Source organism: Tamandua tetradactyla, chromosome X, assembly GCF_023851605.1.
Source record: "Tamandua tetradactyla isolate mTamTet1 chromosome X, mTamTet1.pri, whole genome shotgun sequence".
Lineage (NCBI taxonomy): Eukaryota > Metazoa > Chordata > Mammalia > Pilosa > Myrmecophagidae > Tamandua > Tamandua tetradactyla.
Window position 1 is genome coordinate 1,309,631 of NC_135353.1, and position 14,204 is coordinate 1,323,834.

A 14,204-nucleotide genomic window follows, 5' to 3' on the forward strand; every position below is an offset into this window, starting at 1 on the left:
TGCTGAGAAATCTATACATAGTCCTATTGGGCTTCCCGTGTATGTGATGGATTGCTTTTCTCTTGCTGCTTTCAGAATTCTCTCTTTCTCTTTGACATATGACATTCTGATTAGTAAGTGTCTTGGAGTACATCTATTTGGATCTATTCTGTTTGGGGTATGCTGCATTTCTTGGATCTGTAATTTTAAGTCATTCATAAGAGTTGGGAAATTTTCAGTGATAATTTCCTCCATTAGTTTTTGTCCTGCTTTTCCCTTCTCTTCTCCTTCTGGAACACCCACAACACATATATTCCAGTGCTTCATGTTGTCATTCAATTCCCTGAGTCCCTGCTCATATTTTTCCATTCTTTTCCCTATAATTTCTTTTGCTTGTCATATTTCAGATGTCCTGTCCTCCAGTTCACTAATCCTATCTTCTGCCTCTTGGAATCTAACATTGTAGGTTTCCATTGTTTTTTTAATCTCTTCTACTCTGCCTTTCATTCCCATAGGGTCTGCGATTTGTATTTTCAGACTTTTTATTTCTTCTTTTTGTTCATCCCTTGTCTTCTTTATATCCTCCCTCAATTCACTGATTTGACTTTTGATGACATTTTCCATGTCTTTTCAAACATCCTGAATTAATTGTTTCAACCCCTATATCTCAAATTGTTGGTTTATTCCATATCTTCAGTTTTCCTAGTATGATTCATTATTTTTTGCTGGTGTGTAGACATTTGATTTACTTAATTAGTTTATTCTGGAGATTTTTTTCACTTTTTTACCTAGGATTTTCTTGCTGGATGACTTTGTTGTCTTTCTGTTCTTCAACATTCAGTTCAGCTTATTCTAGACCTCTAGCAAAGGTTTTGTTTAAAATACGAGGATTTTTCAGTTCTTGTTTTCTTGTTTCTTGCCCTGCCTATATGGTGGGGGTGTACTTAGGTATTATAGACCCCAGTCAGATTTTCCCAGACCAGTCTAGCCTCCTCTTCAGAGGAAGAGTCACCTGCATCAGTTTTCCCTCAGGGTGAGACCCAGCAGGTTGAAAGACTTTCCTATGAAGCCTCTAGACTCTGTGTTTTCCTGTCCTGCCCAGTATGTGGTGCTTGTCTGCCTGCAGGTCCCACCAGCATAAAGCGATGTGGTGCCTTTAACTTCAGCAGACTCTCCCTGCTGGGGCCTTGGTTGAGACAGAGGAGAGGTTGTAGGCCGGCTTTAATCAATTCAGTTTTCCAGTCCCTGGGGTCTGAATTCCTTGAGGGAGGGATTCCACCTGAGCTTGGCCCTACCCCTCACCTGGGATGGCACAGCCTCCAGACAAACTGTCAGACAAGCTTAATTCCACCCTTGCCTGGGGCAGTTGGAGCCTGAGAAACCTTGCAGTTGTATCCAAAGAGCAGTCAAGCCATAGAAACACAGCCAGAAAAAAAAGCAAAATCCTTTTCAGAACAGGACCCGTGTTCCTCGGGTTTGCCAATCAAAAGCTGAAGTTGGTACGCTGCTCTATGTATCTCCAGGTCCTATATGTCCCCTCCTTTCCTTCAGGGCCCAGACCCTTTCAAGTATTTTGTGCTGTCTGATCAAAAAAGAACCCTCTGTGTTTTTCTTTTTTCTTCTTCTGTCAGCCCTGCCCTTCCCCGCCAGGGCAAAACCCAGCAACCTCAGCTTTTACTCAAGGTTCAGCTGAGCTGGAGGCCTATTTTTAGTAGTCAGAATTTGTTAATTAATTCCACAATTGGAGCTTGTATGAGCTCAGCCCCTTGCTACTAGTAAACTCTCTTTCCTTTCCCCTCTGGGAACCATCCTATGGGGGAAGGGGAGGGGCACTGGCCTCTGTGACTTGGGGGACTCATGGTTCTGGGTGGGATTGCAGCTATTGCAGCTGGTCCAGCTGGTCCAAACTGGTGTATCCTGTGTGTCCGGTCACTGATGTGTCTCCAGCAGTTGTTCTGTACTGTTCCTAGCTATTTACTAACTGCTATGGAGGATGAACTAAATTCCACACCTCACTAAGCCACCATCTTGGTCCCTCCTCTCAAAGTTATTTTTGTGTATAATTTCCTTTTAACAATTTTAATAACTTTATTGAGAAATAATTTATATACCATAAAATTCTACCATTTAAAGTACAATTTGGTGAGTTATAGTAAATTTAGAGAGTTATGCAACCATCATCAAAATTCAAAAAAAATACTTCCATCACTCAAAGAAGTTCTCTCATGGCCCTTTTCACTTTAAGCCCCATTCCCATTCTCAATCCCAGGCACTCACCCATCTGCTTTCTCTACATATACTTTTCCAGGCATGTTGTTTATATTTCCCAACACAACTCTAGAAAATTATGTGACTGTTCATCAATCCCCTCCCCAAAAGTTGGAGGAATACACTTCCCTACCCCATTGATGTTGTGCTGACCATGTGACTTTCTTTGATCAAAAGAATCTGAAATCACATGATGTAAGCCAAGGCAACTGGTTCACTTGCAGTGTCTTTCAAAAGGGCCAGAAGAGGAGTGGAAATCAGGTCCAAAGAAATTTCCAATTTGGTCTTGAGCTGTAAATGTAAACCCAGTGGTGGAGAAATAATTTTAACTTCTTTTCTGGACAAGTTGGTTCCCAGGACACCAACCTAGGTTATTTATAGGCCCAAGACCTGGGGCTTATAGTAGGAATGGTTTTGGCCATGCACTGCAAAACTTTGAGGGAGGGGGTTCTGAAAATAGCTTGAAACCATACAAGTCAAGAAGAAGTGTCAACCCAAAGGTGATGAGCAGGGATCCAGCAAAGGGAAAATATGTAGGGCTACCCATACAGAGGATGACTAGAGAGTGGAGTGGAGCAGTCCCTGAAGCACAGTGGTGGGCTGATAGTAGAGCAGTTGTGCAGTTGTCTCAAAAGCTGAGACAAGCAAAAATCCTTGATATGTGGCAGACTTATAAGGTGTATCTCAACTCTTCTTGGACAAATGTGTTTGGGGTACCTGAGAAGGCTGGTTCCTAGGGATTTGATTTTAAAGCATGGTAAGAGAAGTTTTGACATTCCTCCCATTGAAAACTGGAATCTGTGTCCCTCCTGTTGAATCTGATTGGGTTTGCAACTTCTTTTACCACTACAGTCTAGTGGAAGTGAAGCTTCATAACTTATAAGGCTAGAACACAAAAGGCTTTTGCTATTTCTGTCTTGTTTTCAGGAACATGCACTCTTGGAGTCCCTAGTCCTCTTTGAATTCCTGGACCACAGAAATATTTCAAACAAGGAAATGTACATCAAGTAATATAGGAAACATATGTTCCCCACCTGGCTTTGCCAAATCTGAGCATTCTGCCATCTTTGCTTCATTTATTTTAAGAAATAAAACATTGTAGATACAGTTGAAGCACCTTCTGTATCTTCTCCATGATCTTCATAGGAGTTGAAAAAATAACACAAAACATATACAGTGAACTCCAACATACATTTCACACCCAGATATTCAGATCCTTTTAACATTTTGCCATATTTGCACACTATCCAGAATTGGATACCTCATATCTTGGTATTCATACATAAAATAGAATATTTCCTTGTGACTCTTTGGGTGTGACTGGTGTGTCCTTGGCTTGAAAGGACGAACCTCATGTTTCCCTGTACCACAGGGCATCATGCTAGATGCAGTGCCATCAAAAGTCTGCAGGTGTCTTCTTCCAGGGTCACAGAGGCACTCTGGGGTGGCATTATGGCACAGGAAGGAAATTTGGGCTTGGATTTGGCCCATCCAGACTTATGACTGGAAGTGTAGGCAACATTCCCCAACCCATGACCACATACACACCTCAACTGCATACACCATCCCCACGTGCCAAGTCAGGTTTTTTTGAATCTCCACTAAGTTGTGCTGAGCACAGGTGTTGGCCTGCTGTTGCTTCTGAATTAAGTCCATCAATCCTAGTGCCTGCTGGAGGAGGTGTCACTAAATTTTACCGAAGCTGACTTTATAGTCGGGATCACCCACTCACACTTTGGAGATGGCCTTTGACTGTTGGGAGTTTGTAGTAAAGAATGGACAGAATACCTCATCACTCATGTGGGGTATCCTGCACTGTTCTGTTGGAGGGATCCTGATGGAGTGTAGTTGAAAAGCCTCCTAGATGTCTTGGACTGGTCTGGAGCTCCAGGGCTCATTACAAATCAGAACAACTATGATGAATTGCTAGAAAAAATGTTCTAATAGAAGCAAAGGTGTTATGATTAGTGCCTTTAAATATTTTCTATTTCTGCCCACTGAAATGGCTTAGAGCAATGATACTTTGTTTTGGTTTGCTAAAGCTGTTGAAATGCAATATCTAGAAATGGACTGGCTTTTAACAATGGGGATTTATTAGCTTGTAAATTTACAGTTCAAAGGCTGGTTTATTTGTTTGTGTTTTTTTTGGAATGTGCATGGGCTGGGAATCGAACACAGGTCTCCCACATGGTAGGTAAGGATTCTACCACTGAACTACCTTCACACCCCCTTAAAAAGCAGTTTTATTGAGATATATTCACATGCAATACAATCCATCCAAAGTGTACAATCAATGGCTTTTAGTATATACACAGAGTTGTGCATTCATCACCACAATCAATTTTAGAACATTTTCATTACTCCAAAAAGAAAAAAACCCTTACCCCTTAGCAATCACCTCTCCATCCCTATATTAACTCTTATTACCCTCAAGACTGTTTGCACCATGAGCATAGAAATTTCTGTCTTGTTGATATTTATATTCCTAGCTTGTAGCTGAGCCTGGTAAAGACTGAGTTACACAGTAAATATTTATTGAAATAAGTAAGTGAATGTCTCTATGTTATATTATATTTAATCCTTTATATTTCTCCATCCCTCACAAGAGATGGCCTCAAGGGAAAATACAAATTAGAAAACTTTTTAAATCTCTATATCTTACCTATTACAGACCATCATCAGTGCCTACCAAAAAGTCTTCGGAAAGTCTGTATCCAATGCATGCCTGCTTGCTGAGTTGAATTGACTTGAGTCATGTAAAAAGATACAAGAATGGAAGCAATGTTATTGATTAATATTATCTAGAGATCCTGTCAAGAACCTAATTCTCACAACTTATGCTAGCATCAGTGGCCTATAGTTCCCCTAGCATATTTGAGGCTTCTTTCCATTTATACTTTCTGTTTATTAGCCTTCCAATAAAGTTACAGAAAGCCTGTGTCTTATATAGAATCTTTTGTTGACAATAAGCTTGATATGTTTCCTTGAGTGGACAATGGATATAGAAAGGACAATTTTATCACTTCTTGCTTTAGGAGCTGAATATGATGATCAGACAAGTCAAAGGGAGAAAAAAGATGATAAAGTCACTCCAGGTGAGAGCCATACCTACATCTGGCAAATCCTGAAAGAAAATGGTCCATTGACCTCTGACCCACCGTGTCTTACCTACTCATATCTTTCTCATGTCAACCTGGTGAAAGATCTGAATTCAGGACTCATTGGAGCCTTGCTGGTATGTAGAGAAGGTAAGTTTAAGAAAGGGTAAGATTGGGAGAGTATTGTGGGAAGATGGCAGAGTAAGAAGCTACTGGAATCAGTTCTCCACCAGACCAACTATTAAACTGACAGGAATTGTCTGAATCAACTATTTTGAAACTTGAATTCTAGTAGAACACTATGCAGCATCCACAGAAGAGCAGAAGGGAAAGGATGGTAAATCATGGTAAATACAAGTGAATTTTACTCTCTGTGCAGCAGCTACTATTGCACACCCCCTAGCTTCTCTTCAGGCAGCAGTGGGGTCCTCAATTTCGACTTCTGGTACAGCTTACTAGGGCCAGGGTGGGATAGAAAAACCTAGTTCTCCAAGATCTGAGTTGTGGTGATAGTGTGTGGTCTGATCACTGCTTTTGGCCAGCTAATTCATATCACTAGGGAACCAGCTCTCAGGGCAGCCATTGTTCCAAGCCTCCTTAGGTAAAAGTGGCAGAGGAATCTTAAAGTAGTATCCTTCTTCAAAACTATGGAAAGCAGTTAAAGAGTTGCATCTATTGAGAAAGTGCTGAATCAAGAAAATGCACCTTCAAAGAGCCATAGGAGAAGCTACTTGTACCATTCCTGGTCCCTCCTTCATACCCTCCTCAGGCCTGTGTAGAGTTGGCTGCTGTTCCCATTGTGGGTCCCTGGCCTCGTATAGCTGGGAAAGACTGACCTAGGAAACTCCTCTTTGGCTTGCTCCCCCCGCCCCCGAATTTATCCATCCAGGCAAAAGCAGCTTGCAACAGCTAAAGCAGTATAAGAAACAACTGAGTTGGGTGGCCTGGGGCAAAGGCTTACTTGCTTTAAGTCCTATGGTGTAGCATATAGGAAAGGAAGAAGGTCTGAATCATAGTGAGTCAAGAAAGCATTCAAATTCCTGTAAACAAGGGAATTCCTAACGCTACTAGCAAGCACAAGCTCAGGACAAGATACAGTCTCAGAAAAGACAGGAAGGACCCTGCACTTTGCAATTGCTATTGGGCTGGCCTTATTGATAGGAGGGCTGAACTCTGAAGAAGAGCACCAGCCATGCAAAGCCAATTTGCAAACACTGTGAGAGGTGGTTTTTTGCATTGGTTTGTTTTGTTTTGTTAGCTCCTGACAGTCAAAAAATTCTCTATCATGTCACTGACTGGATACACCCTTAAGAAACAGGCAGCTCAGGGAACTAAATCCAGAGTTAACACTTTAAAATATTAAAATGTACAGAGTGAAACAGAATACTGCAAAACAAACAAAGAAACATGGAAGCATGGCCCATCCAAAGTAAAAAGAAAAAAATCCAGGAAACATCAGTGAAGAAGATCAGAATGTGGACATATTGAACAAATATTTTTAAATTGATCCTTAATATTCTCAAGGAGATGAATAAAAATACAGAGGAAAAACTAAAGGATATTAGGAAAGCAATGAATGAACAATATGAGAATCTCAATAAAGACAGAGAAAATTTTAAAAGGAGCCAAACAGAACTATTGGTGAGAACCACAATAACTGAAATGAAAAATTCTCTATAGGGTTTCGACAACAGATTGGAGCTGGCAGAAGAAAGAATCAATGAGCCCGAAGATAAGACATTTGAAATGAATTGGGCTGAGGAGCAAAAAAGGAAAAAGAATTATAAAAAGCAAAAGTACCCTAAGAGACCTGTGGGACACCATCAAGCATACCAATAAATGCATATGGGAGTCCTACAAGTAGAAGAGAGAAAGTGGCAGAAGAAATATTCAAAGAAATAATGACAAAAAATTCCCCAAACTTAGAAAAAGACATGAATATGCATATTCAAGAAGGCCAATGAACACACAACAGTATAAACTTGAAGAGAATACACCCAGACAAATGAGAGTGCTAAAAACTGCAAGAGAAAAGCAATATGTTATGTATAAAGGAGTCCCATTTATATTAAGTGCCACTTTCTCATCAGAGACAATGGAGGCAAGAAGGTAGTGGGGTGAAATTAATGTGCTGAGCAAAAACAATTGTCAATCAAGAATTCTATATCTGGCAAAACTTTCTTTCAAAAATGAGGATGAAATTAAGACATTCCCAGATGAACCAAAGCTGAGGGAGCTCATTACCACTAATTCTGCCCTCCAAGCAATGCTAAAAGGAATTCTTCAGACTGAAGGGAAAGGACACCAGATAGTGGATAAAAATGGCATTAAGAAATAAAGACCCCTGGTAAAGGTAAACATACAGGTAATTATAAAGGCCAGCACTATTGTATTTTTTGGTATGTAACTCCACTTCTTACATATGACAGGTGAAAAGTGCAAATGCATAAAAAGTAATAAGTCTATGGTTTTGGAAATACAATGTACAAAGATATCATTTATAAGTACAAAAAGGTGGGAAGACAGAAGGATATAGGAACAGTGTATGTGTATACTATTGAAGTTAAGTTAGTATCAAATTGTGATGGTTTGGAGGTTTTATGGACTTCAAAAAAGATCATGTTCTTAAAACTAAGTCATTCCTGTGGGTATGGACCTACTATAGGTCAGACCTTTGATTAAGTTATTTCAGTTGAAGCATGCACCAGGTTGGTCTTAATCTTCTTACTGGAGTCCCTTATAAGAAATGAAATTTGGAGAAGCATGGACAAGAGCTCAGACAGATAGAAGCTGAAAGAGAGAATCATGCAGAAGCTCAAAGAGGAAGCCACTGAAGCCAGAACTGAAAGCACAAGACCTAGGAGAGAAGGGAGAGACTAGCAGAAGTTGCCTTGTACCTTCCTATGTGAAAAAGAAGTCCTCTTCCTATTTGAAAGAGAAGCCAGCAGCCAGGGAGAAGCTATCATCTTGATGATGCCTTGATTTGGACATTTTCACAGTCTCAGAATTGTAAGCTTGTAAGTTAATAAATCCCCATGGTAAAAGCCACCCCATTTCTGTTATATTGTATTTCATCAGCTTTAGCAAAGTAAAACACAATTCAAATATGACTGTTATAGGTTAGGATGTTAAATTTTAACCCCATGGTAACCAAAAAGCAAATATAGGAAAAATATACTCAGAAAGAAATGAGAAGGACTCCACATGATTAAAAACAAAAATCAAATAAATATGAAAGCAGATATTAACAGAAGAATTGAGAGTAAAAAAAAGATATCACTTACAAAGACATAACAGCAAAATGGCAGAAAAAGTCCTGCATTATCTGTAGTTACATTAAATATAAATGGTTAAACACCCCAGTCTAAAGGCAGAGATTGGAAGAATGGATTAAAAAGCAAGATTGAAGTATATGCTATTTATAAGAGACTTACCTTAAGTTCAGATATGAGGAGGTTAAAAGTGAAAGGATGGAAAAAATTATACCAAGCAAGTAGTAACCAAAAGAGAACTGGGGTAGCCATACTAGCAAATAAAATAGACTTTATGTCAAAAACTGTTATGAGGGACAAAGAAGGTCACTATACACTGATAAAGGGGTCAGTTAAATGAGAAGATTTATCAATTATAAATATATATGCACCTAATAGCAGACTCCCAAAATATGTGAAACAAATATTGGCATATTTAAAGGGAGAAATAGATGGCTCTATATTAATAGTAGGAAACTTTAATACACCACTTTCAGTAGTGGATAGAACATCTAAACAGAAGATCAAAAAGGAAATAGAAGATGTGAATGTTTAGTCCAAACCAACTAGACCTAACAGACATATATAGAACAGCTCATTCAACAGCAACAGAATACACATTCTTTTCTAGGGCACATGGATCATTCTCCATGATAGACTATATGTTAGATCACACAAGTCTCAATAAATTAAAAAATATATATTGATATCATACAATGTATATTCTCCTACAAACTGGATTGAAGCAAGAAATCAATAACAGAGGCAGAACTGGAAAATTCACGAATATGTGGAAATTAAACAACACACTCAAACAACCAATGGATCAAAGAAGAAATCACAAGGGAAATTAGGAATTCTCTAGAAGCAAATGGAAATGAAAACAAAAAATATCAAATTTATGGGAAAAAGCTGAGAAGGAAATTTATAACACTAACTGCTTGCATCAAAAAAGAATGAAGAAGTAACATTAGCCCAGAAAGCAGAGGACCCTAGCTGCAGTGCCTCAGTGAAGGCACTTCACTGACATCAAGTTTCACTTACAGATGAAACTGCACAGGAAGATCGAGAAGCAGAACTTAAAATTGCAGCAGGGAGAATCATTAAATTGATATCTCTTTTTCGGTTTCCAGTATTTTAGAACAGGTAGAAGTAAAATCCTAAAATTGTGAAATTGAATCCCATGTCAAAGTTTGAAATATGTTCTACAACTAATTGTGGTGCTGTGGTTAGAAAGTTATACCTTTTTTGTATATAGGTTATTTTTCCAAAAGAAAAGAAGGAAAAAAAGTTGATTGTGATGATAAAGAAATATTTAGGCAGGTCATGGTGGCTCAGTGGCAGAGTTCTCGCCTGCCATACCAGAGACCTGGGTTTGATTCCCGGTGCCTGCCTGTGTTAAAAAATATATATATTTAGGCCCTCTAGCCTCCTATATTCTGGAGCAACTAGAAGGAAAAATCTGAGAGGATTGTATGGTAGCCCATGACAAATTCTTGAATCTGTCCTGTAACAACTTGTTGAAGAGTGCTTTGAAAACTATTGCTTTTTTTATTTCTTTGCTTTGTATATATGTTACACTATACAATAAAAAAGTTAAAAATAAAAAAGTTTGCATCAGTGAAATCTAAAGCTACAGGTGGTCTCAGATATGAGCCTGTCAGAAACCCAAAATGGAAGTGTCTGAAGAAACTGTGAAAGCTGGGAAAGTTAAAAAGTCCCTAAAAAAGTCTATGAATGTGGACTTTTCAGAAGCCCCAAAACGGAGACATGTCTAGTGAAACACTGAAAAATATTAAAGTTAAAAAATCTCCAAAGAAATCTACTGTATTAATGAATGGGGAAGCAGCAATACAGCCACCCAATTCAGAATTGAAAAAGAAAAGTAAAACGAAGAAGAGAAAAGTTGTAGAAAATGCTGGGCCTGTTGCAAAACAAAACAAAACAAAAAACTGAAAATAAGCAGAGTCTGAAGAACATGACAGAGCTCCTAAAGGAACAGAAAATAGCGTGAAGAAGCCAGATGATGAAGATGACAATGAAGTGCCTGGCTTGCCCCTGAGACTGACAGGAGCTTCTGAGGATACTTCATTCATGTTCCTAACTAATTTTGTCAGTGAAAATACTCTGAAGGTGATCAAAGAAATGGGCTTTATGGACATGACTGAAATTCAACATGAGTGTCAGACTACTTCCTGAAGGCAGAGATCTTCTAGTGGCTGCAAAAGCAGGCAGTGGCAAAACCCTGACATTTCTCATCCCTACTGTTGAACTCACTGTTAAGTTAAAACTCATGCCCAAGAATGGAACAGTGGTCCTTATTCTCTCACTTACGTGGGAACTGACCATGCAGACTTTTGGTGTACTTAAGGAGCTAAGGCCTCACCACGTCCACGCATACAGGTTGATAATGGCAGGCAGTAACAGATCTGCTAAAGCACAAAGTTAGCTAATGGGATCCACATCATTGTGGCCACTCCTGGACCATATGCAGAATACCCCAGGGTTTATGTACAAAAAATCTACACTGTCTGGTTATTGATGAGGCTGATCGTGTCTTGGGTGTTGGGTTTGAAGAGGAATTAAAGCAAATTATTAAATTTCTGCCAATATACAGACAGACCATGCTGTTTTCTGGTACGCAAACTCGAAAAAGACCTGACAAGAATTTCTCTGAAAAAGAAGGCATTTTTGGTGTTGGTGATGATAAAACTAATGCAACAGTGGATGGTTTTGAGCAGGGATATGGTGGTTTGTTCCTCTGAAAAGAGATTCCTTCTGCTCTTCACATTCCTTAAAAAGAGCTGAAAGAAGAAAATGATGGTATTCTTTTCATCCTTTAAGTCTGTGAAATACCACTATGAGTTGCTGAACTACATTGATTTGCTTGTCTTGGCCATTCATGGAAGGAATAAACAGAATAAGTGGAACACCAAGTTCTTCCACTTCTGCAATGCAGATTCAGGCATGCTGTTGTGTACACATGTGGCGGGTCTAGGGCTGGATACTCCTGAAGTTGACTGGATTGTTCAGTATGACACTCCATATGACTCTAAGGGATATATTCCTCATATGGGTAGAACAGCCAGAGGTCTAATTGGAAAAGGACACGCCTTACTCATTTTGCACCCAGAAGAATTGGGCTTCCTTCTTTACTTAAAGCAATCCAAGTTTCCTTTAAGTGAATTTGAGTTTTCCTGGTCCAAGACTTCTGATGTTCAGTCTCAGCTTGAGCAACTGATTGAAATGAACTATTTCCTTCATAAGTCAGCCCAAGAAGCATATAAGTCATACATTCGAGCATATGATTCTCATTCTCTGAAACAAATCTATAATGTTAACAACTGAAATTTGCCTCAGGTTGCTCTGTCATTCAGTTTCAAGGTGTCTCCTTTTGCTGATCTGAATGTGAACAGCAATGATGGCAAACAGAGAAAGAGAAGGAGGTGGCAGATTTGGCTAACAGAAAGCTAAGAAAATCAAGAAGTCCAAAATCTTCAAAAACATTAGCAAGAAATCGTCTGACGGCAGGCAGTTCTCTCATTAAAGACACACGTTCCTTTCATCTTGAATAACTTTGTACTGAAATGCATTTTTTCCCTTGCTCTAACGAAGTAACTTATTTCTATAATTTATGCTCTTAGCTAATAAGAGTTTTGATTAACTTTTTAGTTTCAGCAAATCTCTTTCTTATTTTTTGAATAGAAAACCATTCAGTTTTTCTTGGTTGCCCAAAGGCAGAGCAAGGGACATTCAGATCTTTGTTGTCATGATACAATATTTTAATTTATAATCTCCCTCACCAAAATTCATGTCATTTTTGCTAGAAACCTTTCTTTCCTGGTGCCTAAAAAGTCTTGAATTATTTTCCTGTTTTGGTTGTTTCTTGGATTTTCACAGCAGTTCTTGATCCTTCCTGGAAATGCTGCAGTATTAAAAGAGAGCTTAGGGAAATAACTTGGAAACATTTGAGGTTAAGGATGGTATCACATTTTATATACTGCCTTCTATTTGAATAAAGCACTCCCTGAAATTTTTACATTTGGGGAGAAAATCTGAGCTTTTTGAGCCTTAGTTGTACCAATATAGGTGTAATACACTATTTTATATTTGGTAACTTTGCAAAGACCCCTTTAAAAAAAGATTGGGACACCCATTCAAATTTGATAATTTCAAGGTGGTTTGGATTTTTTTTGGGGGGGGAGCATGCATGGTCTGGGAATTGAACCCAGGTCTCCTGAATGAAAGGCAAGCATTCTACCACTGCACTTGTGCACCCTGGTGGTTTGGATTTTGATACTTCTCTTGACTTTGCAGAGTATTTACAGCAAGACCACATATCAGTAAACTCATAGCAAGGCCATCAAATAGTCATTGCCTAGTGAACATTCATGATAGTGTCTTTGTGAAAACAAATTACCTCTTCTAGAATCCATGAAATAAAAGTAGATTGACAGTGAAAGTTGAAAATGAGGGAAGGCCAGAGAAAACAGCAAAGCCAGTGGTTTAATCAGGTGGGTTTTCTATTGTAGGAACACTTGATTTCTAGTAAGTTTTATGTGGTATAGTAGTTCTGTTTTATAGTGATTCAAAACCAGAGTTGCTAACATCATTTTGCTGTTGTGCCAGGCAATGTTCATGGAGTCCCATGAAACATAAGTACTCTGAGAACATCAAGTGTAGGCCAAACAGCCTTATAAGTAGCATTCCAACAGGGAAAGAAGACAGCTAGGCTCCACCTCTGGACTTGTCCCCTGGCACCTGGCTCATCCTATCCTCCAAGGGATGAGACATAGGCTGCTGGGCTCCGAACTCCTGGCATTTAATACCTTTCCTTCCAGTAGCTTTTTGTTTGTTTCAGAAATAATCATGTTTCAAAAAATGCACAAAAGGGAAAAGGAAAATTGTTTAATAACTGAACAGAGCTCAATAATGTTGACATTTGGGTATCTAATTGTCCAGTGTTTACTAGCCACACTGATACTTTTAAAACTTTTTATACCAAAAATGAAGTTATCCTCTACCCATTACTTTGTAATAACCAGCATATTTTATAACTTGTTTATTTTCTCATTCATCAATTACACCAAATAAAAAAAGAATGAAAATCCAAAATCAGAGACCTAACCTCACAAGTAGAAGAAATAGAAAAAGAAGCACAAAATAAATACAAAGCTAATTGAAAGAAGGAAAAACAAAGATAACAGCATAGACAAATGATATAGAGAATGAAAAACAAGACAGTCAACAAAACAAAAGAAAAAATTGTTCTCTTGAAAAAGCAATAAAATTGACAAACCTTTACCTAAACTGACAAAAAAAAGACAGGAGTCACAAATTACTAAGATCATAAATGAAATTGGTGCCAACACTCCTGATCACACAGAAAAAAGGACGCTAAGAGGATTCTATGAACAACAATGCACAAACAAATTAGATAACCTGGATGAAATGATCAAATTCCTAGAAAAACACAGACTGCCTCCACTGACTCAAGGACAAATAGAAGATCTCAAAAAACCAATCAATAATAAAGAGATTGAATCAGTCATCAAAATCCTTCCAACAAAGAAAAGCCCAGGACCATATGGCTTCACAGGGGACTTTT

At 38.6% G+C, this 14,204-nt stretch overlaps 1 protein-coding gene and 1 pseudogene across 4 annotated transcripts in view; both read left to right on the plus strand.

Moving 5' to 3' along the window:
• Positions 1-14,204, plus strand: part of F8 (coagulation factor VIII) — a 298,778-nt gene that overhangs the window by 67,585 nt on the left and 216,989 nt on the right. For 3 of the 4 annotated variants that reach the window (XM_077144781.1, XM_077144780.1, XM_077144778.1), the window contains one exon: positions 5,283-5,495. In XM_077144781.1, coding sequence (XP_077000896.1) covers positions 5,283-5,495 — 213 coding nt within the window. The remainder of the gene's footprint in view (positions 1-5,282; positions 5,496-14,204) is intronic. The other variant, XM_077144779.1, reaches the window with a different exon arrangement.
• On the plus strand, positions 8,045-13,434 carry LOC143670888 (ATP-dependent RNA helicase DDX18 pseudogene; annotated as a pseudogene).